A 19,443-nucleotide genomic window follows, 5' to 3' on the forward strand; every position below is an offset into this window, starting at 1 on the left:
TGTAAGCAATCCATAAACTTCGATAGTTTAAGAATTTATCAGCATTTACTTTAAACGTAAAATGTACATTGAAAAGTATTTTTTTCACAAAATACTAGTTGAATATAGATAACAGTTAGCATGAATTAGTGTTGCTATTAAAATTTATGAAGTTTTGCAAATGTTTCTTCTTTATTAATGTAGTGCAGGATGTAACAGCAGTGGATTTTGTAGATTGGTTTCAATGGAATGAATCAGGTGGATTTTATTCTGTAATATATATGTGTGTTATATATAACAGCAGTGTGTGAATCATAGTATTATCAATGTGAGTTTTCATGTTTAATGTAGAGGTTTAATTCGTGGTAAAACTTAGCTGTTCAACAAAAAAGGTGCTGTTCTAAGGCAGTGTCATCGTACGTACACGTTTATGTTCAAACAAGGAATGTTTTTTTTTCACTGCAAATGAATCCTGTAGAAGTTAACACATGCACCAAACGAAAATTGTTTATCAAGGTTAGTTTTGGGGCAATTATATCGGTACGCCTTCCAATCAACCTAGCGTGTGATACGCACCCACTTATTGTATCATTTTAGGTGTTTAATATGTTTAAAATGTTAATTGTCTATTATGACGTAATTTGTTTTGTTCAATTGGGTAGTCTTTTATGGTTATGGACTAACCTGAAAACATTTAATTGGAAATTGTGAGGTGAGAGATATTATGGATGTTTCTGGAATAATGGAAGTGATTTTGGAAATGTGAATGTTTTAATTTGTGTAGTGGAGAAGTATTATGATCTAAATACACTTTTGTTTGTTTGTTCCTCGCCGTCGAGGAACAAAAGTAAGTAGTTCCATTGAGACTAAACCGGGGAACGTAGCAGGTGTAAACTTTTTGGCGCCGCAACGCGGGACTCGATAAATGTGTTTGAGTAGGGTATGCAGAAGCGTAATTTAAGAAGTGATCGTCGTAAGTTAAAAATTGATACTTTAAGTTGCTGTTCCGATAAAGGGAAAGCTGATGATGAAGAGGTCGAGTGCAACGATTGTAAAAGAAGCTTCCACTTACGTTGTGCTGGTTATCCTTTGCCAAAATCGCAGTATAAGGGGGAAGAATTGAAATGTCTTATTTGTAAAGAGAAGGGTAACAAAGGAAGTCCTTGTTTGGAACAGTTGTTTCAAACCCTGATGGAGAAAATGGAAATGGGAAGAAAAGAAGATAAAGAGGAACAGGAAAGGATAAGAAATGAACAAGATAGAAAAAGAAATGAAGATAAAGAGGAACAGGAACGAATCAGAAGAGAACATAAAGAGGAATAGGAAAGGATAAGAAATGAACAAGAAAGAATCAGAAGAGAAGATAAAGAGGAACAGGAAAGGATAAGAAATGAACTAGAAAGAATCAGAAGAGAAGATAAAGAGGAACAGGAAAGGATAAGAAATGAACAAGAAAAAGGAATGAAGAAAGAGGAGAATTGATGAAGCTGCTCAGTCAAGATAAGGAAGAATTATTATTTAGAATAAAAGAGGGGCGAAAGGAATGTAGAGAAATTAAGGAGACTCTGAGGAAGGAAATTGCGTGTGAGAGGCAGCAAGTAGCTGAATTAATACTAAAGCTGGAAGAAAAACAAAAGGAGGATTATGAAAAGTGGAACTTAGACTTGACACAGGAGAAAACATCTAGAGAAGCTAAAGAAAAGGAAATGGAAAATTAAATTGAGAAATTGAGGGGACGAATAGAGTGTGTTGAAATAATTGCAAGGCCAGAAGCAACACAGGGTTCCTCAGAATTACTTGATAATTTAGAGCTAAATCAGAGAAGGCAAGAAAGGAAACTTGAAGAAGTTACGGAGAAAGTCGCATCTGTAGATAGGCAGGTCGATCAACTACAGATGTTAATGGCAGGCTGTCGGGTTCTAGAACCTTCTCAAAATGGTGAAGCTGTATTTCAACCGGGAATGAACGGTTCAACAACGAGAGGTAATTCCAAGGGGAAGATGAGGAAAAGGAATCGTTACTCGTCAAGTTCTTGCTCTGCAGTTTCCTCTAGTTCTGAGGAAACTGAAACTAGGAAAATTACAAAGCCCAGGAAGAGACATAATAATGGAAAGTCCGAGAGATTGGGACAGGATGAGATATCTCGTGACAATGCCTATAAGAATAGTTCCTACAAATCTTTTCGCATGTCTGATGTTAACGCTCTTTCCAAGTTTGCTGGAGAGATTAATACTGTCTCTGCTGAGAGGTATTTAAAAGAGCTAATAACATACCTGGATCTAATGAATGTCCCTATGATGTTTAGATTGAAGTTATTGCCCTCTCTTATGGTAGGAAAAGCTAAGGCGTGGTTTGTTGCAAATGAGAAGAAGTGGAAGACTTTTGAACATTTTTGTGCTGCCTTTAGAAAACAATATGCCTCTGCTGATGCCAAGCAAAGGGAAATGCAGACTCTGAGAAACAAACGGTATTCGAGGAGCTGTGGCCTCTCACTTGAAGAATATTGCTGGGACACATATGGCTCTTATTGTAATCTTGAGGATAGTGTTGACCAAAGTGAAGCGCTGAACTTGGTTATTAGTCAACTTCCGCTGCGAGTGCGTCAGTTGGTACTTACTCGCGATCCACGCAACATGAACCAACTTACCAGCTTCTTGGGAAGATATGAGGCCTCGGAGCAACTTGAGGGATGGAGGAGAGAAAATCCGAGATTCGAGGACAGAAGAGCCAACCAAGCTAGAGTTAGGCAATTGACGTTCTCCAATAATCCACCCAATTCAGCAAAGATGCCTGCAGGTAACGGAAGATCTGATAATGAGAACTTCAGTGATAGCACTCGACCAAGTAACAATCCTTCAGGAGAAGAAAATAGAAGCGGGTTCTACAGAAGAAGGAACTGCGAGGGATCACAGCGATCTTCTGGAGAAGAAAGAAGAACGCCATTCCGAAGAAGTTCATATGGTAATAATAATTTCTCCCCACATCGCTATAACCGGTATAGAGGTAACTACAATTGGAGGAGGAAAGAAAGTGCTACACAGACGGAAGATTTCGATAGTGGAGAAACTAGTGTTAAACAATTAGATGTTACCACTTGGAATACGTCTGCCCCGTCCTACACTCCAAGAAACTGAGAAGCAGTTGTTGAGTTGAGTGGATGGCCCTAGAGTTTTGAAAAAGAAAATTTACTCCATTTTCATTTTGTTAATTTTCTTTTTATTTGTGGGAGGATGCCATGATACGCACCCACTTATTGTATCATTTTAGGTGTTTAATATGTTTAAAATGTTAATTGTCTATTATGACGTAATTTGTTTTGTTCAATTGGGTAGTCTTTTATGGTTATGGACTAACCTGAAAACATTTAATTGGAAATTGTGAGGTGAGAGATATTATGGATGTTTCTGGAATAATGGAAGTGATTTTGGAAATGTGAATGTTTTAATTTGTGTAGTGGAGAAGTATTATGATCTAAATACACTTTTGTTTGTAATAAGAAGTTTAACTGTGAGTTCTAGTGTAATATATTAACATTAGCATATCCTTATCTGATTTCCCACAACCTGAGGGCTTCATAGCAGGCTGATAAGACTCTGGCTCGCCGTCGAGGAACAAAAGTAAGTAGTTCCATTGAGACTAAACCGGGGAACGTAGCACGTGTAATTTCAACTCTCCCACACTGAACGTATGATGTGTTAGATTACTGACATGTGTAATGTTGATTAGAGATTGCCACTTCTGAACACGATGGTTTGGCAGAATAATCATCTCCTTAATTCTGTATTCACAGCGTAACAGTTGTAATTGGTACCTGCGCAACAGAAATCAACGACAGCATCAGTCAAACTGATTTGGGGGAAAGAAGCGATCAGATCACTCCAAGCGTCAAGGACTAATTGGCGTTGTTGAAGGTGCACTCTTGCTTTGCCCTATCCGAAAGCTCGTAAGTGCAGGTTGCACATGGTGTCACTTCCCTTGCAATTTAGCAAAATCCAACCTGTCTTACGTGTCGGGATTTAAATGGACTTTGTAGCACACCTTCCTTCCTCCACAACATGACGGAAACTACTGCACAGCCACCGAGAAGGTAGTAAGCAAGTTGTCAGTCACTGTATTTATTCGCCATGTTTTATGCAATACAAGGTTCGATACTAAAAGAATAGAGCTACCAGACAAACTTGTGTTGGCCATGGAAGTCGGCAGAAATTTTTGTGTGGGGGAACTTAAATGTAGAAATAACAAATAGCAAATTGGTAACATGATTATGATTATTATTATTTTATAATAATTATTATGAACTAATAAAAATAAATCAATTTTATTCCAAATATATTATCTTATCTTGGGGAGACTTTTGTACTGGTTTTGATTATTTCTTACATTTCACACAGTCAGCGTACTGAAATAAACAGTTGTTCTCTTTTGCTATTAACATTTACGTACCTCGTTCAAGAAAAATATCTAAAAGCTACGGGGAAATTATAATCATAAAGTTTATGTTATTTAACCTCTGACAGAAAGTTCTACTTTTTGAAATTCTGAAAACTCTTTTCTTTGGATTAAATGGTAGAATATGAAGAAACATAACCTGGTTCCTGTATTTTACACTTTCTTCGATCTAACAAAGTTTTTACAATACTTTGATTATTCTGTTCGAATACTAAGGAACTCAACTTTATTTCTTTTGTTAATAAAAGAAGTGAGCTTTCTGTTTTTTTGTAACTTGAAATGAACAACGGCAATTTTCAAGAGGTGGTCGACAGACCGATGCAACCCTCCTTGTGGTTGTAGGCACAGTACGATTCTTTTCCTTACAAAGATACAATTTGTGTACTATTACATATGCAGCCAGTAGATGGACGAAATTAGGATCTAGATTTGTGGGAGGAAATGGGTCGTATTTGGCGCAAGGTACCTGAAGAAAGAACCAAAGTGGAGGAATACTCACCGATAATTTTTGGAACCGATACCGATGCCGATATTTAACCGATTCCGATACATAAGATTATTAAACAGAAATGGGATGTTATTTTCTGCATGACAAAAAATAAATTTGGTATGTACATTTCTATTGCGAATGTACATTTGCATCTACAAAAGGTTATGTGAACCTAGAGATTTAACATTAGTACACAACCAGTTCTTTGAAATGCAAAATGAATTCCTGTTCTGCCAGATTCGACTTCAGAAATACGAGATTTACGTAGAAGCACTTCAGGAAGTAACCTATTTCTTCTCTTATCGCAAATCTGTTCAGCAACACTGAACACTCAATCACTGAATACTGATGCAGCAGGTATGCCCAAGTATTTTCTCAGCACTCGCTTCAGGTTTGAATATTCATTTTTGAATTTCCAATACCACAGCAGATCCTGGTTCAGCAATGTACTGTTTTATTTCCGATTTATAGTTAGGTTGATCCTCTGAATGAGAGTTTGCAATAATTTTATTACAAAACTCTACAATAATGACGAATCATAACTAAATTTTCAATAAATCTTAAAAAACTAGAATATAAAACTTATTAGAAGGTAAAACTCTAGTATAATCTTTACCGGTTTAAATATCGGATTTTTGCCGATTCCGATACCGATGCCGATATGTCAATTTCGGCCGATTTTCATACATCTGTAACCGGCTTCGGCACATCCCTAGTAAATATAATTATATCTGTAACTACCGTATTGGAACAGGAGATTGCCAGATACCCCTAAAAGCAAGGCTTCATATTTTCTATAATGCATCATATTCATAGAGGCTTACTGTGAATTATAACGAAATAGATGGGGTATTCCATGTGAAAGTGCCCCTGAATCTCAATTTAAAAAAATGAAATGCAATGCTGTAAGCTATATCCTATTTTGTAAGTGAACAATCTAAAATTGTCTTTTGGATAAAAATTCAAGTAGTATATATAATTAAGTTAAAAAGTAGAAGATACTTTACATACTATTCCTTTATTTTAATTTTTGGTTAACTTGCTTTTTATTGTGCTCCACCCATGACACCAAAAACATTTCATTTCCCCCTTAACTCCACTAGAATATTTAAAGGTCAATTACCTTCTCTCTTTATCTTAAATAATTTATTTTTTATTCGTTTGCCAATTGACAGAAATTTAAATCAATTTCGTATTAAGTGTAGAGTAAGTGTTTCGTCTGTCCCACTCGTGACACAAAATTGTTCACTTGTAGCTACAAATCTGGGAAAGTATTTTAAGGGTAGTTATGTTTAATCAACAGTATTAAGTTTTCATATTTCATTTCACAGAAACTCTAAGAAATATGTTACTTAACTATCAATATAATAGTTACTTTAATATCAAAAATATCGTTCGTGTGTCCCACCCATGACAATGGAATGCCCAAAATGTATTTCTAATCGAAGATTTCTGTTACAATGCGTGTTTTCTTTCTCGCAGGGACATTTTTCCCCTCGGCCTACCCGACCAATTCAGTTTCATTTGCACATTCCGGACGAGGAAGATCCCCAAGAGTCCCTGGCACATCATCCGGATTTCCGACATCCAGAACAGGCCGCAGTTCCTCATTACGCTGAACCCTCGCAGAGAGACGGTGGAATTCTCCATCACCAACTTCGAAGGGAAACTGCAGACGCTCGTCTTCAGGAAGGCTGATGTAAGTACTGCATTTCATTCATATTATGGATTGAAGATCTATTGAAATACGGTAGGTGAACCAAAGGTGGCCTAGTGAAGCTTCAAGGGCAATTTATGAATATCTCATGAGAGATAAATTTCTAAAATTAGAAGAAATATCTCCTACAACTAATTAAGAACATGTACCAAATGGATATTTTATAACATTGCTTGTAATTTTTTTTAAAAAAAGAATTAAATAACCGCTACATCTGTTGCCAAGATGGCCCACGACTTATAGTCGGCTTAGGAAGTAATGCTTCTGTTCAAGAAATCATATTCATTCATGTTTATTCACTTTTCTACATCTTATTATATAGAGAAAATTGTTGGTTTCAAACTTTTGATTGTTGACATGCATTGTAGACAGTAACGACGAATAGCCGACCTTCGTGGAGGACTGGTCTGCACAGACAGTTCATCTTCTGCATGGTGCATCTGAGGGGGACTGAGTGTATTAATGTAGTGCCATTTGTTAGCTATGTTAAATACAAATGATTTTCGTTATTTGGGCCACCTTGGGAACACGGCCTACCTTTGGCTCACCTACCATATTGTGAAACAAAATGAAATTTATCTATGTCAGTTTTCCACACTTAGCGCTAAAGGAGACCAAGTGCTATTTTTGGTATGTGACTTAACAACAATTCACGGAGTGGTGTTAATAGTTTCCAGCAGCGCTAAATAAATTCATTTTTAAATGTGCTGGTGGCTATGAACAACTTTCGATCTTGCCGAATTCCAGTCCCGGCCTTCATCATTATCATGTAATCATCATTCATTTCATCGTTTTAATTTGCAAAAATGGCAAATGACCACTCCAAAAATATAGAGTCCTTAACGTTGAAGAAGGATACATAAATGCGAGCAACGTTAAAAATTAACTTTCCAGTGCAATATTTTGAAATCAATGAATCACCGCCTTGCATGTTATCCTACCAAAATATTTTAAGTTCGTCAGAAACAGCAGGTGTACATGTTCTTGAGGTGAGGTTTGAATTCAGTGAACAACTTCCCCCACAATTCATTGCTCAAAATTACACACCGCCGCCATATTTCGGGCAAACAGATCAGACCTGGGTAAGCATTGTGTGTATGTTCTTTGTTGAAGTGATTCATGGTATAATTATCATGATCCTATGGGGATGTGTACGTAAAAATATTGCAAATTTGTCGCTGTAAGAAGGTTTTTTCGTATGTTCTTCTTAACACGTGTAACGACCTTGCCTGTCACTATTATGACACATTTCTGAGACTTTGTGGTTGACGATCAACCTGTATGTGCAACTCTTAAAAGGAATAGAATGAAATCGAATAATTTAGAAGGTTCGTGAAGATAGACATTGAGATGGATGTAATAATTTGTAAGTTTCATGTTAATTATTTTTTCAGTGTCTAAAGATATTAACGTTGATAAAACTTAATACTGTGTACAAGTCTGTTTTTTTTTTAATTAGAGGAAAGTATATGTTGAAAATATGTTTGAAGTGCGTTATTTGTAACAGTAAAACTCAACTATATCCTACACGCATAGACGATAGTGTAACTTAAGTTGTTGTGACGCCTTGCCTTAAAAAACAACAACTGAGAAGTCCGATTAACGGAAGTTAGCAACCTTAGAACAATTTACACACACCTCAATAGGTGCGTGTCACACGTACGAATCTGTTTACCTGACTTCATGCTGTTTCTTCCCAAGTTGAATATGATCCATTCAAAATCAAAGCATACATTGTTCTGAATATCTTACACAGTGCCATGGAAATGGTGTTGTATGAAGATATTGTTTTGTCTAAGGAGAGGATATTTTCATAGATTATGTGTGTACCTCTAATCTCGTGTGATAAATTCAGGTTTTGCTATCAACATGAATAAGTTCGAATATCAGTCCGGTAAAGGCATATAGTGATTCGGATACCACTTTAAACTGTAGGTCCAGTCCCGATTAACCGATATGTGCATAACGTGAACTTAAAACAAAAAAAAAACTAAAACTCAAACTCGAATATCAGTCACAGATAAATAAAATTTCCATACGTTTTGAAGAACTCCTGCAATATTTTTACGGCTGATGTTCTTCATTGGCAATCGAATCCAGTAATCGTATACTTTTTCAAGGAATTACCCTCTTGTTTATAGCACGCGTTCGATAAGAATCGTTTCTGATTCATTGTGTTCGTCTCTACTTTTCATTAATAAAAAGCTTGAACTCTCTCGCATTTGGTTGCTGAAACACGTGGTAATTCATGTTTTTTCTCCCGTTGTAGAAAATAGCACAGGTCCTGCTTCCACATGCATTGAATTTGTTTTTGTTGCACAAACATTCACCCCTATTTACTTAAGACAGTATACAGTGAATAAGACAGTACTCATTCCTATTGTTTTAAATATGCATCCTCAGGAAACTTAAATTTATGACAAGAGATAAAAAGGCAAAGCTCGTGGCTGATGGCGGCGCCAGAGTCACGTACAGAGATGGTGCTTCATTAGAGAGTTGTTGACAAATGGGTGGACCTTCGTTCTCACCAGCCGGGAAACCTCTTTGTATACAGAAAGCCTTCATTGTTACTTCGTACCAAACAACTTTATTTCCATGTCTTCACTTGTTCTTACCATACGTGGAAAGCTGCTATTACCTTTAAATTGCCTCTATTTTGTCTTGGGCAATTGCTTCACGCTGTTCCTCTCTAGTTTAGTTAAATTGAAATGTCACACTATTTCAGCGGCTTGTCCTATTTCCAATGCACCGCTCGAACAAACAACACGGAATAATTTACATATGTAAGGATCAAAACAAACTGTACTGTATAAATATGAGACAAAGAATTACGTGAGAGATTGGTAAAGAAATGGTGCCATTCTCAATTTCAAAATTTGATTTTGAGATAGCACAAGCTTTGTTCACAAGTTATCTTGATTCCATAGGAGGATCCAGAAGTTTTTCTGAAGAGGAGGGCACGGAATGTGCTCTAACAATCCATATTTATGCGTGTGCGTGCGTGTGTGTTCTACATTTTTTCACATCTACCCTTCCCCCTAATAAAAAAAACTGGGTACGAGCCTGCTAACAAGTGTATGTGGTCCACCACACGAAGGGAAAAAGCTGTCACTTGCAGCACTTACGCAAGTGCTGCAAGTGAAGCGCAGTTAGTTTGGAACGATGCACGCTAGTAGAATCGTACCCTTCAAAAGAACACGTGCACAGTATTCCCCGAATACCTTCATTTGTTTTGTGTCGAGAGGCAGAAACAGCAGAGCAGGTATGAGTGCAGGGTAAAATGGAGAAAATTCAGCACCGTGCAGCGACGGTACTTCGTGAACAAGGGAATGAAGGACATTTTAGGGAACTCTGCTCCTTCATTTGCCACTGTGACAAAGTGGACTACCGAGTTAAACGCGGCCGTAAGAGTTTAGAAGATGACTCACGTAGCGGAAGGCCAAAATTAGCTACGACGCCAGAAATGATTGAAAAGGTCCATGATATGCTGTTGGGAGGACCGTCGTCTGAAGGTGCTGAAGCTATAGGCATCTCAGGTGAACGGGTGTTTTGTATTTTGACGGAATAATTTGGGATGAGAGCAGTGACGACGCCATAAGGGGGGCCAGGTGGCGGAGCCCCCAAGTCAGACACTTCGCCCCCCCGCCAACTGAAGTTAATGAAAAATCGAATAATAAGAGAGTACATTTCTAAGAGTATGACGAATTTCACCTTTTCTAAGTGGTGTATTCTGCATGATATCACTTTTCCTGCTTATAATACCAACATGACTAACAAATATTAATTTGTTTTAGTATATATATGTGTGTGTGTGTGACTTTCGTTCAAGATTCGAGCGCCGACCTGGACATAGGCGATTTCTCATTCATTTACTATGTCCTGTAATCGTCCGTTTAACCTAAGTTCTAACCAGTTTTAAGAACTGGAAAAAGCGTTGAATGTGGATTGTTTTAAAATATCACGAACATTCTGAGGACCACAAAACATCATCTGTAGTACGGGCAAATTATTCCAATCGTGGGTCGTTAGTGACAATGCTAATTAGTAAAAGACATTCAAAGATGATTCAAGATTTGGTTTGTTGAGTTGGTGTTTTAAGTCCACCTTATGCACAGTAAGGCTAATCGGAACTGGACCTACAGTTTAAAGTGTCCCCACCGGGTATCGAACCCGGAACCAAAGCTGATCCCAGAAAACCGACAGTACATGTCACTTCTTGTGGATGCCTCGCGGGTTCTTACTATTCAGCGACTTGATTTTCGAGATGATCAGTCTGATGCAAACCTTAACAAAAGGAATTTCTTCGATAATCTTGACGATAATTTCAAAATGAGGGGATATTATTCGGAAGTGTATTGACCTTAAACCTTAAAATGCAAATTACACTAAAAATTCGATTCAAAACAAATTAATCTGCGTAATGTCCACACTTATTCTCAGCAAAATAAGCCAGGAAGTGGATCAGGTGAAAGTATTCGCACTGATGTCAGATAAAACAAAATACATTGCGAGAAAGGAACATGACAGATATTTGTATCGGGGGTAGGTAAATTAACAATTTTTAATATTTGTCACTCTTCAATCATTAGATGCAGATTTGCTCTTTCTCGTACATATCAAAATGGAAGAACTTATTCCCAAGAACTCCATAGTTGCCTGTAATTGTGTAGCACAAACATACTTTGGAGTGGTAGAGTGAGAGCTGCACCAGGGTCAGAATATTTCTTGAATTATGAGATAACTGTAACCTTTTTCAGATTTTTATTCTTGTGATAACATTTCCCTGAAAGGTGAAACGCAGATTTTGCCTAGAACTCTTCAGCTTTACGAAGATGGAACAAAAGTACTCCACTTAATGGATTTCTTCGAAATCCTAGGAAAGTATAAATTGACATTTCACAAGGTTCACACTCTAGTTGTATTCTCTGTAACAATTCTAGTTCCCAATGCAGCGTGTGAAAGAACCGTTTCGTGTTTGAAACCTTTGAAAAGCTTTGCTCGAAACAGGATGCTGGATACCAGCTGCCTCATTTGGCTATTGAGAAGAAATGTTAAGTTCTGGACGTACCGAAGGTAGGCAATGTGTTCTCCAAAGCACATACAGCAGAATTCTCCTACAGGAGAATTGCATTTCACTAAGTGGCTTTCGTTGTTTCTAATACTTAAAAATGTTAATTTCTTCCAACGTCATGTTTATTTTGGAAGGAAATTAAGCTCTTCCAAACTTTTTTCCCTGCATTTATATTATTATCTTATAACTTGAATATTTATATCAGTAGTTTCATCTCAAGAAAGATGATGAATTATAAAATTATAAATGTCTTACAATACTGAAATAGGCCACCAGAAACAACGTAACTTGCGGCAGTTCCCACAAATAAAAGGAAGAATTAATGCTTTTATTAAAGTGAATCATATGGAGATAAACTCATAATCAAGAAGTAAATTTAGGCAGTAAACGTCCACTCGGAATAAAAGACAAGCACAAAACACCATACATGAATATGATAATGATAATAATAATAATAATTATTATTATAAGCATTATTATATATTTATATACCGGGTGGTCCAAAAGTCCCGGAACGGTCACATATCGTGAGAAATACACATCGAATCGGAAAACGAAAAAATACGTGTTTAATAAGTGAAAGAAAGCTACTCAATGATATCACATTTGATTCCCTATTTTTATATGAAAGGTCTTGACGTGCAGATTCCGAATCTGCAATCGCTTTCACACTTTCACTTCAAAATCGCCATATCCCCGTTCCTAATTGAGCTAGGAGAATGGTTGATAGCTCGTTGGACTTGGAATGAAGTCCTCTTTCCGATTCTACAATACAAAATGGGGGTTTCCATTTAAAATTTCATAGTTGCCAACCGCTCCACCCCCAGGGGGCGGGGGTGGGGAATGAAATGTGTTATTATTGAATAGCTTTCATTAATTTATTATACACGTATTTTTCGTTTTCCAATTCGATATGTATTTCTCACGATATTGCAACGTCCCTCTAGTGCACTTCTTAAATGTTATTTACCACTGCTACAGTAATCTCAGGGGATGGGTTCTTTATTCGAGAATTCCAAATAAATAAAAAAGCGTTTTATAGCCAAGAGGATATAGTTAAATGCGGATCTATATTCTGAAAACTGTACACAATACATAGAAAATATATAGCGAAGCTTGTATATACATTGAAATATATATATACAAGGGTTGGATAAAAAGTAATGGCAACACTGCTGTCCCGTGAAAGGGGTGAGTCACAGCGCCACAAGCGTTTCATGGCTGATAAAGGAATGTCAGACGAGGAAGTCTAGTGAGTGGGAGCGATTGTATGTTATTCAGCCAATAACAGCAGTGCTCTGAAGCAGAGGACGAGAGTGCAAGCGCCCTAAAAATATGTTTACGCAAGAAGAACAACGTCACTCAGGCAGACGGTCAACGCAGCCTACTTCTGCACCTTCTTGCAACACCACCTTCGTCTCGCATTAAGAAGGAAGCGACGGCACGGTGTCCCATCATCCTGCTTGACAATGCAAGGTGTCACACTGCGAACAATGTGACGGCGCTCCTGCATAACTGGTAGTGGGAGGTACTGGAACATCCGCCGTATTCACCGGTATGAGACCGTATGATTACGACCGTTTTGTCAAAATGAAGGAACCACTGGACGAGAAGCACTACGACACACGCGAAGCCATCATACGTGCTATAGGGCGGTCACTGCAGGACATCGAGAGAGATGGACGCGCTGACGGTGTACGGAGCCTTCCATACGTGTGGCAGAAGGTCGTAGAGATGAGGGGCGATTACTTTGAAGGAACGTAACACGTGCTCCTCTGCCAATACAGTCAAGTACCAATTATACCAGTGTTGCCGTTACTTTTTATCCAACCCTTGTATATATGCTGATTACAAATTTACGTCGGTTATATTCTTCTTATAAATATATGTATAATTGAAAGGGAATTTTCTTCTTCTTTTCTTCTCACAATTTTGGGGGAAAGACTTCTTCTTCTTTTCTTCCTTCTATTTTGGTAAAAGGCTTCTTCTTCCTTCCTATTTTTGATTTGGGAAAAGGCTTCTTCTTCTTTTCTATCGTTGATTAGTGAAAAGGCTTCTTCTTCTTTCCTATCTTTGATTAGGGAAAAGATTCTTCTTCTTTTCTTTTTTCTATTTTTGGAAAAAGCTTATTCTTCTTTTCTTTCTTCTAATTTATTGTACTTGCCTTTAAAGCGTAATCTAATTTATTACATGTATGCGTTCGTTTTCCCCGCTTCTTTGGCATTATACAAACGACACAAGCTATACTTATAGAAAGATTAGGGGCGTCTAAACTGACAGTAGCGCCACCTCCTATGTAACGACCAAAAGGGGGATAGCCCAGGATCGCTAACAGCAAGCGGTGCCTATGGCCCAGTGCGTCTAATAAGGAGCGCAACCGTAAGTGCTTCGGGGCGTCTAATTTGACACAGCGCCACCGAGGGACGGACAAATACAAAAGCTGACGATGTTCTCTTCGTCAGAGGTATTAAATCAAATTTTGATCACTAGGATCAAAAAGGAGATATATTTCTGAATTCATTTGCTCACTTATTAACTTTCCTAATTATTTCATATACGAGCATATTTTTAATTATCTTAATTGGCTATATACAACAATATAATTTTTATACTCTTCCTTTATATATTTTGCATTTACTATAATATATATAATCGCTCTTTTCCGCTCCTAGTTTCTACTCTGCTCTTCTTTATATGGCGTGCTGCCATCTATCATCGCTTTCGGGAAACATTTCTTCCTTGCGTTTTTCATTGTGTCGGCACGTGACAATATGTGACCGTTCCGGGACTTTTGGACCACCCGGTATAATGTTTTCGGGCATTTTAATGGCGTCGTCACTGGATGAGAGAAATGTCTGCAAGATTAGTGCTGCGTCTGTTAACAGTCAATGAAATGCCACCGCGGATGCGAGTGTTTAGTGAATGTCTGGTCTCTTTTAAGAAGAACGCAACAGATTTTGTGGAAATATTCATAACTACAGATGAAATGTGGATACACTACTACACGCCAGAAACAAAATAACAATGAAAACATCATGATTAACCACCACAAAATAAGACGAAGGCTTTTAAATCGGCGAGAAAAATCATGCCGTTGATTTTTTAGAATTATTTAGATTATCTCCCAACTGGATCCACCATCAATGGACAGTACTATGCTAATTTTTTCGACCAACTGGACACAAATATTCGTCACGATTTTCTGCCACACCCCCATTATTTTCTTCCCCTGGCACCCTCAGACTCAGATATTCCTGGTGGAAAGCGATTTTCATCAGATGAATACGAGAAAGCAGCAGCAAAGGACTATTTTGCAAGCGTTGAGAAATCTGCGTTTCGTGGAGCTGGAACATCGCTGGATGAAGTGTATTACCCTCAAAAAGGAGACTATGTAGAAAAATGAAACCAAATTCAACAGGTAACTGTTTTTTCTTTGTCATTCTTAGAATTTTTCAAGCGACCATCGTACTATCCAAAGATTCGAAGAGAGCTATGAAGAAACGCTCCCCATTGTCGCATGACCAGGCGAAAAGAGTATGTGGGGCAAGCTGATCCAATGGAAGGACTGAGGATCGTGCATGAACCAGAAGGAACAGGATCACCAGGGTGAAGCCTGGCGGAGAGAACTTGCATACCGGAACAACAAGAATGAAAGAGTGATTCTTGAATACGTTTAACTTGTAAAGTTACGATGGGAAGTTTTATATGTGGAGGGAGTCCAACGAAGAATAAAATTAGAAGAAACTACAACACACACACACACACATGTAGTGTGATTGTGATGGTTTAGGGATCCGTCGTCAGGCACATCCAGGTCATAACACATCTCGAAAATCGGTTGCTAAGATCACTAAATCTGGCCTCTTAACCTAACAACGTAGGCATTAATAAAATTATAATTGTGAAGACAATGCATATTAGTCCGTTAGAAGCGTTAAGTTTGCTGCTATCAGCACGTTTTAGTAACCGATTGTTGCGGAAGTTTACGGGTGCATGTCAGAGAGAGGAGGTCAGTGAGGTTTCATTGAAGACACCATGAATGAGGAAACCTGCCTTTACCTCATGAGGGCCAATTTAAAACCAAGTGCTTGAAAACTTGTTCTTCAGGAAATATTCATGTACTATGAATCAGGACAAGAACCCTAAGCATAGGCTCATATTGTTTATGTGACTTTTGTGTAATTGATTCAAAATGCTACATATCCCTCTTCTCAGTTCTCAGACATCAACCCCATTGAACACTTGCGGGTAAACTTAAAGATGAACTGAGGGGGGGGGGGGGAGACTTGAAGAATAAGCTTCCAGAGAAATTAGAAAAAGTGTCGGGTTGAAAAAATGGGAAGTGAATGAAACAGGCGAAAATAAACACGAAAACTGAAATGCATGTTCAAAAGGTATTACATTTTTTTTTAATTAATTTGTTTAGGTGTGTGACTAAATTATTTAACCTGAGTAGCACTTTTATTTTGCACTTTAAAGCCTGAGGCAATGTTGTATTTTTGGATGTTTTTGTTATTTATTTTTAAATAAATAGAATGTTTTGTAATGTGCTATGAATCTGTTATCAACACTATGGAAATTCTCGCCTGTTCGAATATGTGACTCTCATGAGTGGGTAAATCAGTGTTGGTGCTACGCATGATTAGCACCTCCTCAAGGTCCAGTTAAATGAACTTGCCTATCATCAGCCACTTTGTGATGTCAAGACAAGTGTCAAAATGAAAATGAACAACTGCAGTGACTAAGGCACGGAACAACTTACCGAAAGGTCAGGAATCCTCCAGAAGGTTTATGCAACAATGCTTTCCTTTGCGTGGCTGGGAGTAGTTTCACGTGATCTGAGTGGGTAGTTGAGGAATCCCGAGGGACGAACAGGCTGAAAGAACCCACTGTGACATGTCTATTGGTATTCAGGCGTTTTACCACCTGGTCGGTTCCGATCTTTGAATTCTGAACGCTTGAGGTGAGGAATATTCTAGCTTCTTGCAGTGTTTTATGTCTCCGATCAGTGGCGTAGCAAGGGGTGGGCAAAGTGGGGGACCGGCAGGGGCCTCGCGTCCCATAAGGTTCATAAGATACATTTAATAAATAGATGTTTGAAAAATATATGGGAAAGGCTAATTTTTGTGGGCAATAAAATTAAAACATGCTGTTTTTATATCTGGCTTTATATTGCAGATTAACGTTATAATATGAACGAATACGTCAAATCAGAGACATAGCATACAGGCGGACTGGATCCTAAGAGTAAGGGGGGCAGAAGAAAGGAAAAGTAGTGTCGTATTTGTCATGGGAAACATTGACGCAAAAATTCGCGATAACTTGCTTGGGCATTTTTATCCATTTATTCTTTTCTTGAATAAAAAGTGCTACGTCTTGTCTATTCTTATTTCTCTTGACCTTGCACTACCAATTTTAATATTTTAGCAATAAATCACCCATAACCGTCACGGAGCAAGGTGTAAGGCATTTATGATTTGTTGACATTGAAATCGATTGTGTCGAAGAGCCAGCCTCGTAGCTAAATAATTTGGCAGGGTTGGGGTGTAGCCCGCTCTTCTCCCTTTCTACTTGCATTTCTTATTTTTTTTAAAAAGTTTCGCATATGTAAGAATATTTCAGTTATGTCTTAGTGCCTGAAGAACATCTCTAAACTACTTTGCTTAAAGAAAATTCCACCAGTGTGTTACAATAATATTCCTCTGCCAAGTGCAAATTTCTCTGTCGCATATTTTTAAATATAATTTTCGTCAGTAATTTATAATATTTGTTGATTTGATAGGTTACTAAAATCAGAACCTGTGAAAGAGAGAGCCAATCAGATTGTGCAAGGGCTAAATGGCTCATTTTATGAAGATTGTTTATCTATTTATTTATTTATTAAGGAAATTCCAGATACAGCACAGGTGGCCATTTTACACTGAAATTATCAACAATGAAAATACAATGATAGTAATAATAATAAGCAAGAAATATTAAAAAATAATAAAAGTAGCATTTATCAACAAAGTGGAGAACTTTTATACATATAAAATAGCAATAAAAATACTGAAAAATGTTTGTTCTGCAAATCTGTTCCCTGTATGTTTTTCGACATACATAAATTAAACCAGTGTGCAGTTGTCAAAACAGGAAAACCTTTGAAATATATTAACCTTAGAAGTGTATGAGCGGAGATATGTATATCGGAGAGAGACCAGGAAATCAATTGTAAAGTTCATTTTATGCTCGGATAAAATAATCGTGACTGGATATGCAATGTAAAGTGGTATCCGAATCATTCTGTGGCTTCAACAGGGCTTGAACACAAGGCGGAAGGGTTACCACTTAGCTGTCAGGAAGGCACTGGAAACAGTTTTAGAATGATAAAATAAGAGAATGAGCAATGGAAATATAAGAGAAAAGGAAGAGGGAAATGGTATAAGATATTTTGTTCTTTCATGTTAATCTATAAGAAGCAGGTTAGGCAAAGAAGGTAGTTAGAAACATGGAGTAGGAAAATGAAAGGGTAAAAAATAATTTGGAGAGACAGACATTACAACGTCCTACACTCGCACTACACTATGTTACACAATAGCAGAAGTGTACCCCAGTACGATAGATCGATCAGCAGTAGTCACAAAACTACAAGTTTGAGTTTGAGTTTTTCTTTTAAGTCCATTTTATGCAGAGGAAGACTAATCGCGACTGGACGTACAATTTAAAGTGGGATCCGAAGCACGTGTGATTCCACCTGGTATCGAACCCGGGACCCCTTGATTACATAACAGCCCATGTTATCCTATACGAGGATGACGGGTATAAGGGGTCCCGTGTACTTAACGGCGGAAACCGTTGGACCAAGTAGGAAGGTTGTTGGTTGCTTGGATTCTTCAGTTCTTCCTTACTGGACTGGCTGCTGCTTTGAACCGACTACTGAACTCTGTGCTGTATATTTTCTGCCTTTATATCTTCGTCGATGGCAGCGTCAGCAGGTGGTGAAAATTGGAACTCTTCACATGACGTCAATTTCAAGGTATTTACTTATCGTTAAATAATTACGAACAAGATTGATTTTTTTAATACGTAATACGTAAATACCTCTAAACTCCTCGCGTATTAAACAAACAAAAATAGACAGTGACACCTTTGCTGATATTGTTGATTTGTGCAATTAATCTGGTTATCTTTTGAACCAGTTGGCCAAAAAATGTCTAAGATCTAGTTTTTTCAAGTCAAGGAATCTGGCAATTAAATATTATTGCTCTTTTAGTCAATCAATTATGGATAGGAGTAGGCCTATGTAATTTACCAAAACGGCCGATTCCTGTAATAAGTACGTACAACTTATATCTTCATTCAATTTATTTAAATCTCAAATTTTGAGACAAAATATAACTTCCTGATGTTTTTAAACTGGAGATAGAATTCATGTTTATTCTCTAATAGTCTATTCATCATGTTGCAGCACAAAAAATACCAAAATGGTGGATCATTTTTCAGGAACGTTGTCAGGAAAGCACCTGAGACCAATAACTTCGTAAATATGAGCCGAATCTCCCGCACAGTTTATGAGTAAGTACCTCATACTAAAGTAATTGCCTCCATCCCTTGTGAGGGTTACCATTTTGTTTTTATAGCTAGAGAAATAAAATACAAATCAGATTTCGGGATATCGTATTAGTAATCTATTTCACACCAACTAACACTGTCAAGTTTCACGTTAATAAATTTTACACGTCTTCTCTTTCATGTTTC

The 19,443-nt window shown here is 37.6% G+C and overlaps 1 protein-coding gene across 1 annotated transcript in view; it reads left to right on the forward strand.

Annotated features, from left to right (window-relative positions):
* LOC145980178 (uncharacterized) overlaps positions 1 to 19,443 on the forward strand; it is a 310,650-nt gene that overhangs the window by 120,683 nt on the left and 170,524 nt on the right. Inside the window, exon 6 of the mRNA XM_083113212.1 lies at positions 6,401 to 6,617. Within this exon, the coding sequence (XP_082969338.1) occupies positions 6,401 to 6,617 (217 nt within the window). The remainder of the gene's footprint in view (positions 1 to 6,400; positions 6,618 to 19,443) is intronic.

This window comes from Lepisma saccharinum, chromosome 27 (assembly GCF_977018435.1).
Source record: "Lepisma saccharinum chromosome 27, izLepSacc3.1, whole genome shotgun sequence".
In the NCBI taxonomy this organism is placed as follows: domain Eukaryota; kingdom Metazoa; phylum Arthropoda; class Insecta; order Zygentoma; family Lepismatidae; genus Lepisma; species Lepisma saccharinum.